The 21,870-nt window shown below is 34.5% G+C and overlaps 2 protein-coding genes across 10 annotated transcripts in view; one reads left to right on the forward strand and one right to left on the reverse strand.

The window, feature by feature from the left end:
• LOC125845778 (protein WVD2-like 4) overlaps positions 1–21,870 on the forward strand; it is an 81,379-nt gene that overhangs the window by 13,199 nt on the left and 46,310 nt on the right. The gene's annotated exons all lie outside the window — the stretch shown is intronic.
• LOC125845682 (histone-lysine N-methyltransferase ATXR7-like) lies at positions 5,244–20,466 on the reverse strand. 9 transcript variants are annotated; one of them, XM_049525241.1, is made up of 24 exons: positions 20,231–20,466; positions 19,911–20,114; positions 19,064–19,607; positions 18,610–18,726; positions 16,799–17,128; positions 16,365–16,715; positions 16,170–16,283; positions 15,957–16,085; positions 15,738–15,869; positions 15,354–15,653; positions 14,698–15,168; positions 14,122–14,518; positions 13,722–14,030; positions 13,322–13,627; positions 12,920–13,225; positions 12,674–12,820; positions 12,130–12,554; positions 10,141–10,263; positions 9,873–9,953; positions 7,952–8,005; positions 7,701–7,852; positions 7,330–7,384; positions 7,154–7,239; positions 5,244–5,530 (listed from the first exon to the last, which is right to left on the reverse strand). In XM_049525241.1, exons 2-22 carry the CDS (start codon positions 20,084–20,086, stop codon positions 7,363–7,365), a joined length of 4,986 nt encoding a protein of 1,661 aa, XP_049381198.1. In that variant the 5' UTR covers positions 20,087–20,114; positions 20,231–20,466; the 3' UTR covers positions 5,244–5,530; positions 7,154–7,239; positions 7,330–7,362. The 9 variants fall into 9 exon arrangements, with proteins under 9 accessions (XP_049381198.1, XP_049381195.1, XP_049381188.1 ...); XM_049525238.1 differs by having other exon boundaries at positions 12,130–12,551; positions 15,954–16,085; XM_049525231.1 differs by having other exon boundaries at positions 7,164–7,239; positions 15,954–16,085.

Here is a 21,870-nt window from a genome sequence, read left to right on the forward strand (position 1 = left end):
TTTTATTGTAGTCAAAAACTTTGAAGATAAACCATTGACTTTTTCATGTGCTGTTTCATGCACACGATATCCGTTGATTTTGCTTAAAATTGTAGGTTGAAATCAATATATATTAATGAAATGATTGTATAAAATTTGACTTTACACCTTACCCTATCCACACCCTTTAAAAAAGAAAAAAAAAAATTCATGTGAGGCAAAATATATGGTTCGAAATTGAACTCTTGGAGTAACAGTAAAATCGTTTTCATGTTATCTATATAGTACAAGTTTGAGGATAGATTATCTATATTATATTTTTTGAGATGTAACCCTATTACGAATTCTACATTAATACAAGATACTTTGTATACTAAACAGTTTTTTGTTTTTTTAAAAATATATGGTCACTTGCTATAATTTGCAATAAAATTTGTCCTTAAAAGGTGGGCAGTTTGTTTTTTTTTTCTTTAATAATTTGTTTGACTAAGTTTTTGAAAAAAACTTTTTTTTAAAATGCCAATTTTAGGAAGTTTAAGTGTTTGGTCAGCTTCCAAAAAAAAGACATGAGTATTTTTTGAAAGTTGAAAAATGTATTATTATTATTGCTCTAATATTTACAAAAACTAGTTTTTAAATAAATAATCAAACACACACGGCTAGCTACCAAAACTTATTTGTAACAAATTACTAAGATCGCAAACCATATCATCCACCTTTAGTTATCCGTTGATATCACCTATTGCACCACCATCAATCACTATTGTTAACGACTTCAATCACTGTCACCACTATTTACAACACATAATTTATAATTATCATCATCAGTCAACACCAGCACTAGTCTACCATTCCTCGTCCGATAATCACAACCATTACACATCTCTACCATCAATTACCATATAATTTTTTTAAAATATATATTTTATCAATACAATATTAGATTAATTAATATATTATATGAATTACCTACTAATATATACAAAAAATATTATTAATTAAATATGAACTCGTGTGCATGTCACTATCCATGCTTCTGCATTGGGTTCTGCTGGAATCTTAGGCCAAACACATCAACAAAATTATTATTTTTTAATTATACCAAAATTGATATGCATTTCATAGTTTAATATTTTTATGCTAATCTTTTATCATGAAAATACCAAATGAACAGCTGGCCATTACCATATGCTTCCATTAGAAAAATGCACTTTTTTTTGTAAATTAGTGATATTAATATACTCTCTTTGCCTTTGAACATTTTGGCTATATAAAAGACAAAATTGTTGAACCTTTGGAATTTACCTGTATGTTTTATTTAGACACTCAAATTATAATATATTTTAATTAAATACTTGAACACATAATACATATCAACTCAGAATAAGCTTGATCGTCTAAGGTTTTACGATTTATTTACACTAATATGTAAAATTAAAGGAGGTGTTTAAAAATGATGATTACATAACGGACACTTGAAAATATGAAAATATTTTTTTTCAAAGTTTGAATCAGATATTTAAGAGGTTGTCAATATATTTCACCTTTTTTGCAAATTATTCATAATTGATGGCTCTTCTTTCTCTATCCCGTCCTCTTTAACATACACGTGATTAAGTCACCAGTATTCTTTCATTTTTAACCAAAATTTTCGAATTTGGATGTACTCAACATAGTAATAATAATGATCCTATATGTACCAACTTGTTCTCTTTTTAATCCTTCTCCTATTTTTCCTATCCCTTTTTTAAAAAAAGGATCTTTTTTCCTTTTATTTAGTATATATATTATAGTAATTTTATTTTTTTAATAGTTAATGAAAATAATGGACATTGAAAAGAACACAAACAAGATAAAAACAAAGGTGTATGCCAGAAAACAAATTCTGTNTCAGTAGATGAAAGTAGCGAAAATAAAGATAATGAAATGAATATGTGAGTATACCAGGGGAGATAGAATTAGAAACGAAGATGTTCAAAACAAGGTGAGAGTAACCTATATAATGGGCAAAATGAGAATGACGTCACTGAAATGGTTTGAACATGTGAATAAGAGATGCACAAATGTCCCCAATGAAGAAATGTGAGAGTCAACCAGGGGCATAACTACGTTATAGTCAGGATCTCCAATTGGACACCCTTCGTCCGAAAATAATATCGTATATATTAGTAAAAGGATATACAAAGTGATTAAATAGCATATTCTGAACAGTCTTGACAGAACAAGGTGTTATAGTCCAATGATTTTAGATGTCTTGAAAGAGTCAGTGCTTAGGGTGCTCACGTGTTTGAACCTCACTAGCAACAATGTTTATTTTATTTTTCACTTTTTTTTACACATCCGTGTAATTCCTAGCTCCGCCACTAGAGTTAACTATGATAGGTATGAAGAGAGGTAGAGATAAATTGAAGAGGTATTGGCGAGAGAGTAATTAGATAGGAGATGAAATATCTGCAGCTTACCAAGGACTTTACCCTAGGTAAAAAGATATGAAAGTCAAAAATTAGGATAAAAAATTAATAGGTAGTCAAGCGTTATCTAATTTTCCTTATCTGTATTATTACTTCAATTTTATCATTACACGGTTTCTTTTACCCCGATTAACATATTATAAATTGTTGCTATTGTTCTTTTCTTTATTTATTTCAACGTAGCTTCTTCATTACTGTATTTTCTTTTCATACTGATTTTATTATGTTTTACTAAAGCACATAGGGGTTGTTGTGATGATATACACAATTTGCATTTTATAAACCTAAAGTGGAAAAAAGGGGCTAATTTCTTCCAAATTTTCATAAATTGAGTACTTTATCCTCCAAAAAGAAACTTTTCAAATTGTTTTCTAACACTCTAAAGTTATACAAATAGACAAATCCATACATTAACAACTAGATCAATCTGATATCTAGATCAGCTTACGCTCACCTCAATATATTTCGCTTTTTTATATATTTTTGGGGGAAAATATGTTCTAGAAAGGTCATTCACATGTATGATGTATCCATAGACACTTTTTAAAGTGGTCTTTTTAAGTAATGGCCACCAATTGTATATGCATACATGAACTTCAGACAAAAACGACTTATCTTCAGTCTTATGAAACTTCAGACACCACATGTCTAAAATTATTCTGAAAAGAAATGCCTTGCAAAATTTTACGCATTGCAAATACGGCTTAAATTGTGCTGCAATTTACGATTCGCGCTATCGAATACGCTGAATAAATCATTACGGCAAAAGTATATACAAAATAGAAATAAGTTATGTTGCTGGATACATACTAAATTTTCAACAAACAATAAACTACAAAATTATTATTCCAAAAGTGCAAATAAGATCTTAAAGGTAGAATACATCAAAATTTTAATAATTAATCAATATCTGCTTATATACATGGCCAAAACAAACAAAAACACAAAAAAAAAGGTCCATGGGCCATAAAATGAAAACTATAATTTAACCAAAAAGATAAGAAATACCAAACATATATAAATTACAATTAGTATAACAAAAATTTCAACATAAATGGCCAATATTATGTCAATATTAATTCAAACTACTCGAAAACTCGCTTTTTTTTATAACCGAGAAATTCTTTTGAAGCCAACCGTTAAAGACTAAACATAGTCTTTGAAACTCTGGGATAATAAATCCGATCTTCTATCCTTCTCCACTCAAATATCAAACATATTTCGCATGGCTAAGGTCACAAGTCCATCAACATTTGCAACTACAACTAAGCCTTGAGTTTTTTTACCTTCTAGTTTTTACACCTAGTTTGATTACGATCTCAATTACATTTTATGTGTCTTAATTTGACTGTACACGAAATTTAAGAAAATAAGAAAAACGGTTGAACCTTGTATAGTTAAAATATACTATGAATCATGTGTGATCCTAACTACTAAAATATACCATATAGTATGTTTGGAATTAAATATATTACTAAATGTAAAAAAAAATAGCATTCTTAAAATGAAAGTACATAAATTGAAACACAAAAAAATAGTAACACAGATATTTATGTACTTATATTTGTACCAATTTTGTTCTTTTTTCTTTCTTCTATTGTTATCTTTTGTACTTGTATATGATGCATTTGGAAAATGTCTTGAAGAGTACCCGGAGGAAGAGTAAAAACACGCGAACTTCACCTGATGAAACGTAGTATTGGATTCGAGTATGAATCCAATACACGTATTTAATTTTTAGTCTATTTTTAAATCGTATTTTTTGGAGGAATGATTTACTCAAAAACCTTCAGCATGGAGAATATATGTCATTAGCTATTGTATATAGCTGGACTTTTATCCCTCTCAACCCAATCCCTTAACTCGCGTATTTTTCACTTCACGAGCTTCACTCTAAACTATCATATAGTATATTAACATCGCGGAGAGTGCCACTAGCCACAGTCGAGGGCAGAAAAAACTAAATAGAGGATAAAAGACGCGTACCAGAAAGGCGTCAATCGACCCACATCATCATCTACTAGCAATTTTGAATGAACAGGCAATACCTGATTGTCCCTGCGTCAAATAATAACTAAAGATTGGTATAAAAGAACAAAAAAAAAGTGTCTTTGTGATAATGCAAGTACAACATTATAACCTATGATAAAAATGGGATTTTGGCATACTAATTAGATTTATCAACTTGACTGCAAAGTGATTAAAAAAATTCTAAAATAAGAAAAATTATATCCATGTAGAAAAACCTGTAAAGGCACTCTAGCATTTTGAGCATACACATGGCTTATGTAAGCTCGGACTCTTCAAAAATATCGACGGGTGTGTGTTGGAGGATCTGACAACATTTTTGAAGAGTCCAAACAATATGATTCCCGCATTCATTGCTAAAATTACTCTTACCCCAGGGACATCAACATATAGTCAGGGTACCAACTTAACCTCTTAGATCTTAAATCGAGTTTCGGGTCAAACTCTCCTAACATGCTAGACAACAGATTATAGCAATATGTATCGATGGAAAGATTATCGAGAGTAATAATTCACAAATAACACAGCATGTTAACCCGTAGATGTAAAGATTGACGAAAATAAATAGCGCATTCACACACACAGAGACAAGATATCTCAACAACAACATCCCAGTGTAATCCTCCAACAAGTGGAGACTGGGGAGAGTAAGATGTACACAGACCTTACCCCTACCTTTGAGAGGAAGAGAGACTATTTCTGATAGACCCTCGCAACACGAGATATCTCAACATAACAACCAAATAAACTAAAAGGTACTTTGAATTCCGTGAAATTAAATATGGTATATATTATTATACTTGAAATGTGAAGGTATATTGTAATGTATGTCTGTACACGAGATATAGTTCCAAAAGAGTGCCTTGAAATTGCATAATAAAAGAACAACCGATTTTGAATTCTTAAGAGGAGGAACTCATCTGCAACTGTGATATCTACAAGAAAATATGCAAGGGGCACACACTCGTCATCCTTTTTTCACAAGAATGCGTAAACCCGGAAGTACGTGTATGCATCTGGTACCGCCCGACCAGGAGTTGCAAGGGCAAACCCTGAAATGGCATCAAAGTAGCAAAACGAAGTTACAAAGCATATTGGCCTAAAATGCTATTATTAAAATTTGCAATCCTCACATCCATTTTCAAATTAACATGAATTGGGATTTGGGTCCTATGTCTTATACGTGCATTGTATTACATCTTTTGGGATTTGTACAGATCCATATACAATCACCTTCAAAGTAGCTCAAGTAGATAATTACTTTACATAATTCTAAAAGTAAAGCCTCTCTACCCCACAAAGGTAGATAAGGTGTGTGTACATCCTACCCTCGTTAGACCCCACTTGTTATATTGCTAAAAGTAAAGGTGAACACAACCAAATCAATTGCCTCAACAAAGCAGGGAAGAGAGAAAGAGGGTGCAGAAAGCAGAGAGAGACACATACAACAACAACATACCCAGTGTGATCCCACAAATACCGTGTAGGGCGAATAAAGTGTGCGCAGACATATGTGGCTCGAATCCTTCAAAAATGTTGTCGGGTGGGCATTGAATCCTTCAAGAGTTCTTTTTAAGAGGATCTAACATAGATGTGGGCGGTGGTAGCATTGTTGGAGAATCAAAGCAATATAGGTTCCCCCATCTATCCTAGAACTTTTATTTTAAAGATCTTCGGTCTATTTAACAATTACTCATTACTATAATACTTGTGACGCAGGGAGTGTATAAGTTCATCTCTTACCTTCTTTTCTCTTGGATTGATTTTATGTATTTTCCTTTGTATTGAATCTTGTTTGGAATATTAATTAGTAAGTTGTTTCATATTTGTTAGGTCAAACACTTCGAGTTGTTATTCTAATATGTATAATTTAAATTCACCATATCCTTTATTCTTTCTTAGTGTGCTTCTGTATACTTATTTTGCTTTCACTACCGCAAGACTATCTGCTAAAGAGCTTGCACCCACTAAATGAAGGTTTCACTAGCTGGCTAGCAAGAAAAAAAGAAATTACATACAAAGAGCAACTCAAACATGTTTCTTCTCCTTTTGTTATACTGGAGAAATACTCGAGGATTAGTGGGAGCAAAATTCAAGACAATTGATAATGGGTTCATCCTTATATCCTTTTTCAACTTAAGTACCGGGCTTTTTGTCCGCGACAGGATTCAAACTCATGAAGCACGCGCACACATCACAATCTGTATTTTTAGTGCTAGACTGGCCCTGGAGCCTTTTAGAATAAAGATGAAGTACCTTAACATTTACACCAATTACTATTTTTCGAAAGAATTTCTCCCAACTCTTACACGCCTCTATTCCTTATAGTATGATCCCTGATGTGTACAAAGAATGACCAAAAAAAACTTCATGTTTTCCTGACCTATAGACAATACATATATTGCATCTTAATCCAGGTAGCTATCCATTGGAGAAGCGCTAGATTGTCTGAACTACAAAGGCATGAAGATTTGCATCTAGGGAGGAGTCATCCACGACAATTCAAAGGTAACATATTCTGTTGAGATACATTGCAAATAGCGACAACTAATAAAATGCATATCAAACACTAGTACTGAAAGATGGCTATATTCGAAAAACAATAGTTCCACTACAATGTATAAATTGGTTTCTGCTTCTAGAAACATAAAAATAGGAACTGCTATTGACAATACCATTGCTTACAAGATGTACACGATGACGAACTCTGTGCAAACTGCAGCATGGGTGTCCTTGGAAACCACAGGTCAAGAACAGACCCCTAAGAAGAAGAAAAAGGAGTTAGTATTGGAAAACAAAGAGACAGCAAACAGAATAAACTCAAAGAAATTTCAGAAGCAAATTAAAATACCTAACACATCAGATCTGGCATCTCTTTTGCATTTCAATTCATTGAGCCACGACACCTGATGAGACAAGGCATATAATAACAAAATAAGGTTAAGGCCTTTGCTGATCCTTAACAAACCTAAACAAAGAAAGCTTAACTGAAATAACAGTGTACTAAGACATCACCGGAGAAATAAATGTCTTGGAAAAGAATCAAAGGGTATAATAGTCTATAAACTATCATCTTGTTAAAGAGAGATTGTCTTTCGCTATTTTAACTAGCATACAAAGGATAAAGCTAGCAATCAATTTCTTCCCCTGTGCAATACTGTGTTATATCGCGCACACAATAAAATATAGATAAAAATTCAATCATCAACAATAGTCTTATACCTCTTAGAACCACAATTACACGGGATCTTCTTTTCCTCCAAGGGAAACTTGTAGTTGTAAGTTATCTCTTCACCAGCTGCAATATGCCGCTTAGCATATATGAAGATCTTTTTCTGACCCTCAACACTTATAACTTTTGTATAGCAATTTGGCTGCAACATATGTTAAGATCAAGCAGATGACATTATCGAGTTGAAATCCTATGACACTTCATGTCACACAGTCGTAAATTCCAATAGTAAGAAAATCACCTCACAAGAATGGTTTACGAATCTGGCAATACCACCACATTTTGTTGCATCAACCTTCATAAAATACAGTCAGTTATTAAGAAATGCCTGCTCAATCTTTATGAAATTAACAATTTTTCATAATATGCAGCACATTATGACTATTGGTTCAAGATCAGATTAATTAGAGCCTGTTTGGATTTGGTTTATTTTAAGTGTTTTTAAGCCAAAATAGCTTTTAAGCACTTTTGGAGTGTTTGGATAAATTAAAAAAGTGCTTATAAGCACTTGGTTTAAAGCTAAAATGATAAAAATAAGTCATAAGTTAGAATTTCTAACTTATGGCTTATAAGTCAAACTAAAAGCCAATCCAAACAGGCTCTTAGACTAGATTCCCAGCAAAATTGCATAAACTGGAAAAGCATTCCTTTAGCTTTAGCATTACACAAAAAGCTATCACAATTCACTTGCAACCCCTGGTAATGTGAGAATTGCATCCACTATTCCAGAAACACACAACAGCGATTTTGATTACAAGATTAAGCAATGGCTTTCAGATTCAGCAAGTAAAACACCTAAATCCTTAGGGTTGTTTGGTGAGAGGGATTAGAAAAAATAATCTCAGCATCAAACCTCACACAGAATTATGCAGTGCTTGGTTGGCCATATAAGAAAAATAATGCAAAGTTTGTTCAACGGTATTTAAATAATTACCGCACTGGCTATGCAGGAATCTATGTATCATTTTATGCGGGATAGAATGTGTAAATGGGGATAAAGTATTTAAAGACAAAGGTACTCTTAAAAAGCAAGTATTTCCTAAATACTATTATTCACACTCGGCTTGCGCTACTCCTTTTATCTTTTCTCCGGGTGGTTTTGGAGAACATCAACTTATCGTGATTGATTGGTCACACACAATTTCATTTCTCGACATTATTAAACATACCTACAATATTCCTACAAGTGGAGTCTAGGGATGATAGAGTGTACGCAGACCTTACCCCTACCTCTGGATAAAGAGGTTTTTTTCAGACAGCTGGATAGAGAGGTTGTTTCCAAAAGATTCAACATTATTAGTCATTGCATAAAAGTCCATCAATATTAATCACCGCATAAATAATCCTCGCATGTGAACCAAACAACCCCTTAAATTACAACCTATTTAAAACTAAGCTCCTTGGAGTACACATGCATGGAGAACATTATGAGAAGTTAAAATTCTCCTTGATATCCCACCCCTTGGGTACGGCCCTGCGTCAACGCGGGATACTTTTTGTACCAGGCTGCCCCATTTTTCAATCCCACATCCAATCTTTTTAAGGATATAAGCAATTAGAAATCACCAAAGAAATATTGGACCTTCAACGTGGCCATTGGTTCATGGAAAACTTAAACCTGAATCTTACAAGTAGAAAAGCCAAAAAGCTATTTATCCTAGCATTAAAATTGATAGGATCTACCGTTCCAAAGAAAAAAAATTAATAGGATCTGATCACCTATTTTTGCATTGCTCTACTGCAATGAGATTTTGTTGGGAGTACTGGAAAGACTTATCAATGAGCTTCTTACAAACAGATCTGAGAAAATAATGCCTTTTTGCTTCTATAACATTATCTTCTCAAACACACAGTACAGCAAGAACGTTTCAACAACAATAAATGGCAATCAAATTGGGATAACAAGTTATCCTAGCATCAGTTTGATCCAAGAGTAATGGCTTTTAGGATAGATATAGACAGACAGAGCACAGCTAGAATAGAATTTCTACTTCATTTTGGTTTTGGCCGACTTAAGGTTAAAAGGCATTTCATCCTAACCTATGACTCTTCTTTTCAGGATTTGTATAAAAAAATAATTCTATCCAAAATAGAAACATGAGAGGAATCTACATCATCAAGTAAATTATATAAGAAACTGAATTCTCCAACTACTTGCTCACCACATAATCATCATCCAGTCTGAAAAGGTAACTGCTCCCAATTCCTATCTTCTCATAATAGTGCTCTCGTATGTCAGACACCTGAGCATCTCAAAAAGGAGAGGAGTAAGATTTCAAATAATGAACACTTGAGATCAGTGTTTCAGACAATCAAACAAAATCACTAGTACACAAATAAACAAAGCTAAGACACCAAAATGCATGAAGAAAACTTGCGGCAAAAGCAGCAAGCTGGAATGTACTTCAGGTTTGGAAGCAATGCTCTTACACGACGACGTATAAGCTCTCCAACATATTCAATGACAAAGTCTTCAGCATCAATAGGCTCAAGGGCAACAAGACCCCAGTCATGTATCTTACTTTGTTGGAAACGAAGGCGCTTCTTCCTAGCCTACAAAAGACGTAGATGAATATGTAACTTGTATATAACCAAAAAAAAAAAACTAACATATACAAATCGCCCGTGCTGAGCACAAGCCCAAGCATTACTTTGAACACAATTTACTAATCAAACTCTTGACTTATTTTTTTGTTTCAGATAGTTAATCAGCAATCAATGCACAAAGTATATAAGTTTTATCAATATCCTTTTAATAATGGGCATTATAAATTATTTCAGCAATGTTAACAATTCAAAAAAAAAACAACGATAAAATATTATTGGACACAATTCAAAAAAAAAAATCAACAGTATGGTTATTATTAATTAAACGATTTGTAGTATCGTAAGAGGTTCTTTTTAAAAATTAAGTTATTTTTAAAATAAAAAAGCAAGGCTTTGAAGCCGCATAAATTTTCCACTCCTGTTTTACAAAATAAGAGAGGACTAATATGATGCTCTCTATTAAATAATTGGCTTTTGTTATATTCTTGGTGATTCTTCCTTTATCAGTTCTCCTTTTTAGTAATCTTTTTGGTGCATAATAGTTAAAAAGGAAAAACTTATCCTTCCATTATCTTTCAAACTTCAATAAGATTTCCTTTCCTTTATAGCTACTAAGATGTTACTGTTTGCTAAGTTTAAAAAGTCCAAAGAGCTCTTCACTGAAAGATTAAAGTTGAAATATGGAAGTGATGTATAGTACCTCAATACATACACATTCATTAATGACATTCAAAATTTAAAGAAGTATCTATGGAAAAAAAATAAAGTAAAAGGAGCAACTCAGACGCTTAATAGACATTACTTTAAAAGAATATTTTTTAAAAAGTTAAAGATTTATAAAAAAAATTAATGGAGAAAAAAATTGTACATGATCTTTCAAAAGAATGTAAAATAATAAATGGAGTAATATCTGTCATCATTTGAAATGAATGTAAAATGATAAATGGAGTAATATATGTCATCATTTGAATTAGAGATGAAGTATCTAAGTTACAAAAAAATTAATTAAAATAAGTTGCATGACCATAAGCCCCTCAAACTAAATTTATATACATACTTGTCCCTTTTTAAAACAATAATGAATATACAAATGTCACTGTCATGGTGCATATGATGTCACTGCCTTGAATGCTTTTGGGGCAAAAAAAATGAACCCAAACATTGCTAAATTTATCAAAGTGCACAGCAGACTTTATTGTTATTAAATGAAGTGAAAAAGAGGGGTAAAACAAGGTATTATAAAAGAGGTAAGAAGGCTTAACAGTTAAATGAATTTCAAAAGTTGCAGGTGGGATCCATTTCCACAATAAGAAGAAAAAGAAGAATTTTCCCAACTTGAATATGAATATGAACTACGATAAGGAAAATCAATCCTTAAAAAGACAAACATTGAATTGCTATCGTGTAACATATCCGGATTTTCTCTGTCTATTGACTGAGTTCCCCTTTTTAGTTTGTGTTTTTCCAATATGTTAGATGTGGAGATGAAGGTCCAAAGCAGGAGCTAGCATTCAAATGTGGGCGGAACTTCACTCTTTTTTAGGAGAGCTGCCTATGTACCCTCTCTTTTCAGCAAGAAAAGAAAAAGAATAAAGTCCCACGTAGTTCACAGTTAATCAGCCCACACAGAACCATTAGTCTTTGACAAAAATCAAAGGGCATATTCATTAAAGAGAATGAATTCTTTCAAGTAAGCTACAGTAAATCCATTTGAAAGCCAATAGAATTGTTTTAGTTTATTGAGTTACATCATAACCAAGTATCTGAAGGCTTTCCCGTCAAATCACGTTGACGGGAAGCTCCTCTCTTTCTCCCTTATTAATTGTAGTAAAGTAAAAGAAATGCATATAACAAGGCAAATTCTCATGTTACCTTCAATTGAGTAGCTTTCAAGAGGTCAGCACCCTCGGCAGCAGCAAGGAGGTTGCGCAACTTAACCCTATTTGTTCTTGCAGAAATTCCCTTAACATTTAACATTTGAGAACCATTAGCATCTGAACTAACAGATTGAATATGAACAACCTTAGTTCCCCTAACACGAGCCCTTTCGGCAGGACTTGCCCTCAACGACCATTTACGCCACTCCCAACCATTGATCGAAGTTCGAGCACAGCCAACTGATTGTGAACAATGTTTTGCTATCCGGGATTTACCCTTCTGGTTCTTCTCTGGAGTAGCCACCTTTGTTGCAGCTTGGTTGCCAACACCACTGGATTGTCTCTGAAATTTTCTTGAACGAGATGCTGTCAGATTATCCTCTAGTTTTCTCTTTTTCAAATCCGGTAATTTGGCTGCTGCTTCAATAGCCCAACCAAGACACATTAATGAGGCAATAAACATGAGAGATCATGTGAACACTGATAACATAGGAAAAGGAAAAATAGAGCATCAATTTAGATGAAATGTAAACACTAACATTTAGGAGTCTTCTTCGAACAAGAGGGTGGTTGCATTTCTTGAGTGCCCAATTCCCTGTTTGCAACCTCAGCCACCTTTCCATCACCACTGGAGTCCGCGGCAACTAAAGTAGCCTTCAGTTTACTGTGGCCTGTATTACTTCTCCCTGCAACACAATTCAGTACATTATGATAAACATGACTAATTAATATAATGTCTTATTCTGGTAACATCTGAGAAAACTAACTCAAGAAAATTGAAAGACCTCGGGAAACAGATGCAACTTTCTCTGAGATGGTGTTAAAATTAATAACCGATGATGGAGGAACAACTAAAGACGCATTAGTGAATAACTCTTTGTGACAATCTTTCAGCCCAATTTCCTCAACACATAAAGCTGCATTGTCACCCTTATTGATCTCTGTTTCCTCCCCTAAGTGATCTTGTTTCGTTGACTTGTTAATAGTTCTTTTTTTGAAGCCAATGTTTCCATCAACCATCCCATTATCACTGGAGACCTCAGTGACATTAGCAGCCTTCAGTTTTTTGCGGCTTGCATTTCTTCTTCTCGCTGCAAAATTTTAAACAGTATGATAAACATGATCAATAAATATAATGTCCTTTTCTAATAAAATATGAAAAAACTAACTCGGGAAAACTGAAATACCTTGGGAAACAGATGCGACTTTCTCTGAGATAATGTCACAATTAATAACAGATGATGGAGGAACAATTAAAGACACATTAGTTAACAACTCTCTGCGACAATCTTTCAGCCCAATTTCCTTAACATTTAAAGCTACATTGTCACCTTTAGTGCTTTCTGTTGCCTCCCCCAAGAGATCTTGTTTCCTTGACTTGTCAATAGATCTCTTTTTGAAGCCAACATCTTCACCAACCTTCCCATTATCACTGGAGACCTCAGCGACAAAAGCATCCTTCAGTTTTTTGCGGCTTGCACTACTTCCCCTCGCTGAAAAATTTACAACAGTATGATAAACATCATCTATAATATAATGTCCTTTCTGGGAACATTTAAAAAATTTAACTCAAGAAAACTGAAATACCTTTGGAAACAGATGCAATTTTTTCTGAGATAGTGTTACAATTAGTAACAGATGATGGAGGAACAACTAAAGAAGCATTAGCGAACAACTCTCTGCGACAATCTTTCGGCCCAATTGCAATGCCATTTAAATCTGCATTGTCAACTTTAGTGCTCCCCGTTGCCTCCCCCAAGAGATCTTGTTTCCTTGACTTCTTGCTAATAGATCTCTTTCTGAAGACAACGTCTCCATCAACCTTTCCATTATCACTGCAGACCTCAGCAACAAAAGTGGCCTTCAGTTTTTTGCGGCTTGCATTACTTTTCCCCGCTGCATAATTTAGTACAGTATGGCAAACATGTCTAATAAATATAATGTCCATTCTGGTAACATTTGAGAAAACTCAGGAAAACTGAATTACCTTTGGAGACAGAAGCAACTTTCTCCGAGCTAGTGTTACAACTAATAACCGATGATGGAGGAACAACTAAAGAGGCATTAGTGAACAACTCTCTGCGACAATCTTTCAGCCCAATTTCCTTCTCACTTGAAGTTGCACTGTCACCTTTAGTGTTCTCTGTTGCCTCTCCCGAGAGATCTTTTTTCTTTGACTTGTTTAGAGAACTCTTTTCATAGCCAATGTCTCCACCAGGGAGAGGCTGCGATGAAGAGCCTGACTTTCTTTTAACCATCTTTTTCTTTCGGTAATATGTATATTTCCCCACTGCTGTAGGTACCTTAGGAAAACCATCCCCACTTTTGCTTAATGCATCAGGAGATTTATCACGTGTCTCATCACCCGCTTTGCTTCTTGTAACCTGACAAAGCAAAAGTAGCATTCAGAAGAGCTTAACTCTTTACACTGAGGAAATTTAATCTCTAAATTTAGGGGAAGAATCGACTCTCTGAACTGAGGGGAAAAAATTAACTCAGTGAAATGAAAAAAAAAATTAACTCTTTGAACTGACAGTATTAGAAAACCAACAATTGCACTTACCGGAGAATCCTCTGATTTACTACATCTCCTCGCAGAAGACGAAGTTGTCAAAAAGTTTCTAATTATATCATCAACAAGAAAACTTTTCAACTCTCTCAGTGCTTTCTCATGTACCCTCTGCCGGCAATTTGACAGGGTCGCATACCATATTATTCTCAAAATAGAATCATCAGACGTAGCAAGTCGAACTTTAGAAGTGTGTACAGGAACAGCTTCGCATTCAGGTGGTTGCAGCTCATCAGTCATTTCATTACTGGAGGCATTGTCTAAACCAAAAGACTTCTGAAATGCACTTGAAAACCAATCTGACACAGGAATCACATATGGATCAATAGAGTTCTGGTGCAATGATTTTTTGCGCGAGGAAGTATTCTGAATATCAACATGAGCTAAATTTTCTGACACCAAAATGGCCTCAGAAGAGTCATTTTGACTTGCACCGCCATTAAAAATATTTCGGTCCTCAGCAACCTGCAGAATAAAACTGTTCCTTGAGATGCTGAAGTTCATTATATTGCGGTAAGCATTGGCATCTCGAATTATACAGGGGAAACTTTATCAGGTAAGGGATTACTTCAACAAAGTCTCTCCACCACCTATGCACTTCTAGGGGAGGGACAAAGTTTACACAGATCACAGCAAGTTCAAATATTCACCTTGATTATCACGCCATCTTTAAGCGAATCAACTTTTCCCATCACCTCTTCATGCAAAAGGCTAGTGAAATAATCTTCCAAGGACATCTTTGCAGACAAGTGGAGTTCATCAAATACACTCTCAAGGATAGGTTGCATACGATCATCAGCTTCAGGGTCCGTTGCATGACTGGATCTCGACAACACCTTTTTATCATTAAAAGGTGATGAAACTGAAGGCAAATCCACTGTCATATTCTTCTCCTCAAACCCTGGAGGGAAATCAAGATCACAGCCGAAAGATTCTTGCTCCACTTGCAACTGCAAAGTCATAAGTCCGTCTGTAAGGAAGCACACACAACCATTGCAAATTGACAGGAAAAACAACAGCATAAAAAAACTTACAACTTCAGTAGAGAGCTCCACGGTGCAATCTTTTGATGACAAAACTGAAGGCAAATCCGCTGTCAAGTTCTTCTCCTCAAACCCTGGGGGGAAATCAAGATCACAGCCAAAAGATTCTTGCTCCACTTGCAACTGCAAAGTCACAAGTCAGTCTGTAAGGAAGCACACACAACCACTAAAAATTGACAGGAAAAACAACAGCATAAAAAAGCTTACAACTTCAGTAGAGAGCTCCGCGGTGCGATCTTTTGATGATGAAACTGAAGGAATATCTGCTGTCATATTCTTCTCCTCAAACCCTGGGGGATAATCAGGATCACAGCCAAAAGATTCTTCCTCCACTTGCAGCTGCAAAGTCATAAGTCAATCTGTAAGGCAGCAGCGACAGCCACTGCAAATTGACAGGAAAAACAACAGCATAGAAAACCTTACAACTTCAGTAGAAAGCTCCACGGTGCAATCTTTTGATGACGAAACTGAAGGCAAATCCACTGTCACATTCTTTTTCTCAAACCCTGGGGGAAAGGATTCTTCCTCCACTTGCAACTATAAAGTTATAGGTCTGTCAGTAAGACAGGATACGCAAGCACTGCAAAATGACCCCAAAAATCAGCATAAAAAGCTTACAACTTCAGTAGAAAGCTTTGTGGCGCAATTAGCATATGATATTGCTGGAATGTTCGATTCAACCATCAGACAAGGAGGTGACCATCGTTTTCTCTTCCTCCACGCAGATGAATACTCTGAAACATGGTCATAGAAGACAGCATTCCAGATATTTTGCATGCAAGAGTCAAATAATTTCCTGCAAACAACTGTATAAGAATCACAATAGTTCTCAAAGCTTCCAACAGATTTTGAGCTTCGTGAAGACTTCAAAGGGATTTCAGCAGCAGGAGATTTCCGGTTAAGAAGATTAGGAGCTTCTGCACTCCTCTCAGGATCAATTAAGGCCTTACTGCCACCAAAACCTGCAGACTGTTCACATAAATGATAAGTAGCATGCAAGATTCGAAATTTCAATTCCACTCACTTCTATTTCATGCTTGAACGTTATTTACCATTCTGGTACCAGGAGATGACATCTTGACAGACTGATTAGTGACTTTCTTTTGATTAGTGGCTTTCTTGAGATCTTTCTTTTCAGAGATGCACTCTGAAATTGCATGGCGAACAATCTCATCGAGTAGAGTCCTACGGGCTGCTTTCATAATAACCATATGTAGCTGGGAGCATACTTCTTGAGAAATTTCGGATACAAAATCTTGTAAAGATGCAGTCTCATGCCCATCGGGATTAGACAAAAAGAGAGCTCCAGGGGTAGCCGTAGTCCAACTACTAATCAAAGATTTCAAACTAAAGGGTCTATACTTATCAGCAACATGATGTATCTGCAAAAGTCAACATCAATGAGCAAGCAATAAGCACATACCACTTAGGTGTAGTATCACATAGCTTGAAAGAGTTGGACAATCTCCAATGAAAACAAGCAACGAGGGAAAAAAAGGTCAAAATCCTCAAATCAACACAAAACCAGTTAAAAGAAAACTTAATTGGTGCTTAGTTACCATGGCTCTTCTATGGGAACAAAAACTTGAAGACACTTGTAAAACTTAAAATAACCTACTAAATGAGGCAAATAGGTATTCATAGAGAAGTAAATGTACCCAAAAAAATCAAGTAGAAGCCCTAATAAACACTGAAGCAATTAGTTCAGAAACCTATGTAAAAATTAAAAGCAACTACTTAAAAGAGTAGAATTCTCTGGTGATTATCTCTATGGTTGCAAATGACCGAACTCTTCGATTTTAAACTCATTAATAATTGGAACCATGAACTGTCTTTCCAACGGTCTAGAACCTAAATTAATAGCTAAACTATATGAGGCTTAAACAAAGGGAAGCAAGTTGAAACTCATGGTATAATTAAAAAAGGGGAAATAAAGTTAAACTGATGTGAAGATTGGTGAAGAAAAGAGGAAACTACTTCACAGAATTGCTTAGTTAATTTTGGGTTCAGTTCGGAGAGTGCAGCGTGGAACAATTTATGTACAAGTACAATAGACTAACAGTTTGTAGATAGACCTTTCCAAGTTTTGACAAGACCATTAACCAAGTGACAAGCACAAAGAATGTAGGAAAATTATGCCAAATTCAAAATGGCAAGTTTGGAGGATATCGGAAGATGAGTGAGAATATAATCCTACAGATAAAATGGGAAGAGACTACGGGTTAAGTAAGGCCAAATTGACACAAGCCGGGAGGAAGAAAAAGACAACAAGAACAATAGAGATCTGACGAGCCCATACAGAAACAAGAACAGGATGCTTTTTGGAATATGCAAGAAAGTATGGTAATAGAACTTAGCACAACAGAAATTCTGAGAATTCACCTTTACAGAAATGAATCCTATTAAGTTCCCACTGTATGTACAACATTATCACAAACAAAAAGGCTCCATTTCCTAGGTTGTTCATAAAAATAATATATACGGCTACTCCCCACCTCCCCAAGTTTGCTTCTATAGTAAAAGAATTATATGCACTCATAAAAATACTAATATTCAGTCAAAAGAGTTCTCTCAGTTTTTATACTTCGACTAAAACCCAGCCATATCTAATTTAAAAAAGTTAAGTGATCAGTAGCAGTGTAGCAGCTCAATCGAGGGATTCGATCCATCAAAACCGGGTAAACTGTTTTACATATGTTCAGTTTACATATAGCCTATAGCTCAGAAAATCCAATTGTACATCCAACATAATAAAACAAACATCTTCCAGCAGAAAGGCTAGGATAGTAGGAGAAACAGCTGCACCATGTACTACAGAGCTAAATATAGGACCTAGAAAAATGCTACGGAAACACACACTCACCATCACTGAATCCACAATGTATCCATAATGACACCATGAATAAAGCTCCATAAGAGAGTGCAGCCCATGTTTCGTCCCTTCATGATCTTCAAAGAACCAACACGATTCTTCGTTGACCTATTTCACACACAATATTTAGCAAAGAAAGTCATTAAGAAGGGAATCGAAATTGCAGAAAATACAAGAAGTCTATTTGTCCTCCATCAAAACAATAAAAGTCTGTTTGTCTCCTCCAGATTACATAATTACATTTGTTGCAATTTGTGAATAGCAAGTAATTATATTTTTGGTCTCTACGAGAGTCAATTTCTTTTTCTTTTTCTTTTTTTGGAGAAAGGTGACACCTCTAAGAGAGAGTAGAGACAAAGTTACACACAACGGCTTGAAGAAGCAAGTAATTAAATAAGTATCACCACAGAACAACACAAATCCTTAAATGTAAAAGAGAAAGTACCGAAGAGGTAGACGGAGCAAATGTTCCGGCAGAGCCAGCGGTCGCCATCTGTTGGTTCGAGTAATGAGTTCCATGTTCAGCCACCGAGTTAGAATAGGGGGAAGTTGTTGGCAACTCCACTCCATTTCCTCCTGAATCTTTGGCAACTCCCATGGACTTATCCATCGGTCCACTTGCACCAGAGGACGAAACCATTACATAAGCAAAGCCGGTCGCAACATGGTCAGGAAATTGATTGAAATACTTTAAGGGCACTGCATTCGAAATGGTCCCGTTTAAGACGGGATAAACGTGAAGTTCTTCCGGCAAAAAACCAGTAGACAGACCCTCATATAACTGTTCCTTTATGTAAGGACCACACATTTGACCCTGTTCATTGACATACATCCATCCAGTTGCAAGTACACCTTGTGGATACACCACGCTACTCTTGTCAATCGTTGAACTGCCACCGACATCATGAGACGTTGAAACATTCTCACTCTCTCCATTAGACTGGCAACTCATCTCAACACACAATGGTGAACCAAAATTTTGCAAGCAACTGATAATATCACACCAAACCAAAAAAAAACATAAGAATTAATAAAAGTATAAAATAAGAGTTAAAAGGGTCAAAAACACACCTAAAGTATTTCGATTTTTTGAGTATCATACCTGAGCTATGAGGTGTGTTGAGATAAAAATTTAGTGATAGTACACATAGGAAACTCACCCACCTAGTAGTTCATGTATGAAACTAAAAAAAGGAAATTTTAGCTGTGTTTATCACCCCTTCACTCTATAAAAAATTTGGTGTGTGAACACAAAACTAAAAAATACAAACTTCATCGAGAATAGACAATACCCAACAGTTAACTCCATTGTAGACACTACATCATCACGTTTTTCATCCTCAATAGTATCCATTGAAGTTACATCCATTCCCATCAAATCTAAAGACTTTAATCTCTTTCTTGAGTAAAACGGAGGATAATCCATCTCTGTTTCACTGGATTCATAGCAAAACATCGAAGACACCATAACTTTCAACAACAAAAAATCACCAACCCTGAAAAAAATGCAATCTTTTTTACACAAAATCAACCCCACAATCTAAAACTGAATAATTCCAAACATACATCGCAAATTGGAACAAAAATCGAGATGGGTATGAAGAAAACCAACCTATTATAACTTTTGCTGATATGGGGTCGATGAAAACCGAAAAAATCCAAAGGATACCACTGCGATAACCCTACAGAGCAAATCTTGGATGTGTAGAACAAGAATTTCTTCTAGGTATTGATAAAATTGCATATAGAAGTAACCCTTTTAGGGAAAAACAAAGATTTTGTGTGAATTTGTCTGTGGAGGATTGGTAAAGAAGCAGTGAGAGAGAAAGGGGCAAAAGGGGCTGAAGAAGTTAAGGTAAGAGTAAAATAAAAAGAAGAAAAGCAAATACTAAGAGATTTTTATTTATTTTTTAATAAATAAGGGATACGGAAAGGGGAAATGGATGTGGAATTTCGGAAATCGAATATGTTAAGTGAACGGCTTATGGCCCGTTTGAACATACTATATGAGATTAGATTATATGAATCTGAATTCATGATTGGACGTATAACTTCGATTTTTTAAATTGTATTTTTGGTTATAATATGAAAATCTCATAAATTGTGAAAAAAAAAAAATCATTTTTATATATTATTATCAAATGAGTGAAGTATAGTCCATTGGAAAATTTCTATGTGTAACATGAACAACAATGACGAGTATATGGCCATAAACATTGTATCAAAACAAAGTCAGAACCTAACTTCTGCACCAGTTTAACTCTATATATAAAATATTTCACTTACCAAAAAAATATATGCATAAGCATAAATGAGAATTAAATACAATTTTACCCTATTTGGAATTCTTAAAGTAAGAGTTGGAGTAGAAATTGTTTGAAGGTACTTTTTATAATATAATGTTTAAAATTTAAATGTATTTTCGTAATTACTATTTATGCGTTCTGTTTTTAAAAACTAGCAAAATCATCAAATTTGACTAATTTATCTTGAAATATGTAATCAAGTCTACTACAAGAGAGTAACATCTCAAAATAGATAGATACATAATGTTAGTATTAGATTCATGTACGAGCTACTACATATTATTACCATTTATTTTCCACTGTTGAAAATTTTAAAAGTCAAAGTTAAAGATGAATTCGTGTGATTATATTTTTGTAAAGAATATTTAGCTGTTTGAATATACTTTTCTTTAAAAAGAAACACCAAATATAACTAAATGAATATAGGAAAAACAATTTTTTGAGTGTTCTCCAAATTTTAAATACAATTACGTTATATCTAATTTTTTTAATAATCAAATATCAATTTTCAAATAAAGTAAAAAAAATCGTAAACAAATAAATAATTTTTGTGAACAAACTGGTTCCAATTGACTTCCAAAAGTATAGGGAGAATTAGAGCCGTCAAAATGTGCTTAGCCCATGGGGCAGGTCCAACCCAACCCGTTATTGGGGTAGGGTTGGGATAGAGTTTTTCAAGCTCATTTAAAACAAGGGCTTATAAGCCCAATCCATATAAGTATTCGGCCCTTGAGCCTTGATTGGGGTCGGGTCATGGACCAAACTATTTATTTGAGGGAAAAGGCTTAAAAATGTCCTTAACCTATTAAAAATGATTCAAAAATGTCATCCTTCCACCTATTGATTTAAAAATGTCCTTAATGTTTTTTTTAGGTTCAAAAATGTCATTTAGCTAACAGAAATATGACATGAAATTTAACTAAGCAAATGGCCAATTTTCATTGGT

This window comes from Solanum stenotomum, chromosome 1 (genome assembly GCF_019186545.1).
Source record: "Solanum stenotomum isolate F172 chromosome 1, ASM1918654v1, whole genome shotgun sequence".
Lineage (NCBI taxonomy): Eukaryota > Viridiplantae > Streptophyta > Magnoliopsida > Solanales > Solanaceae > Solanum > Solanum stenotomum.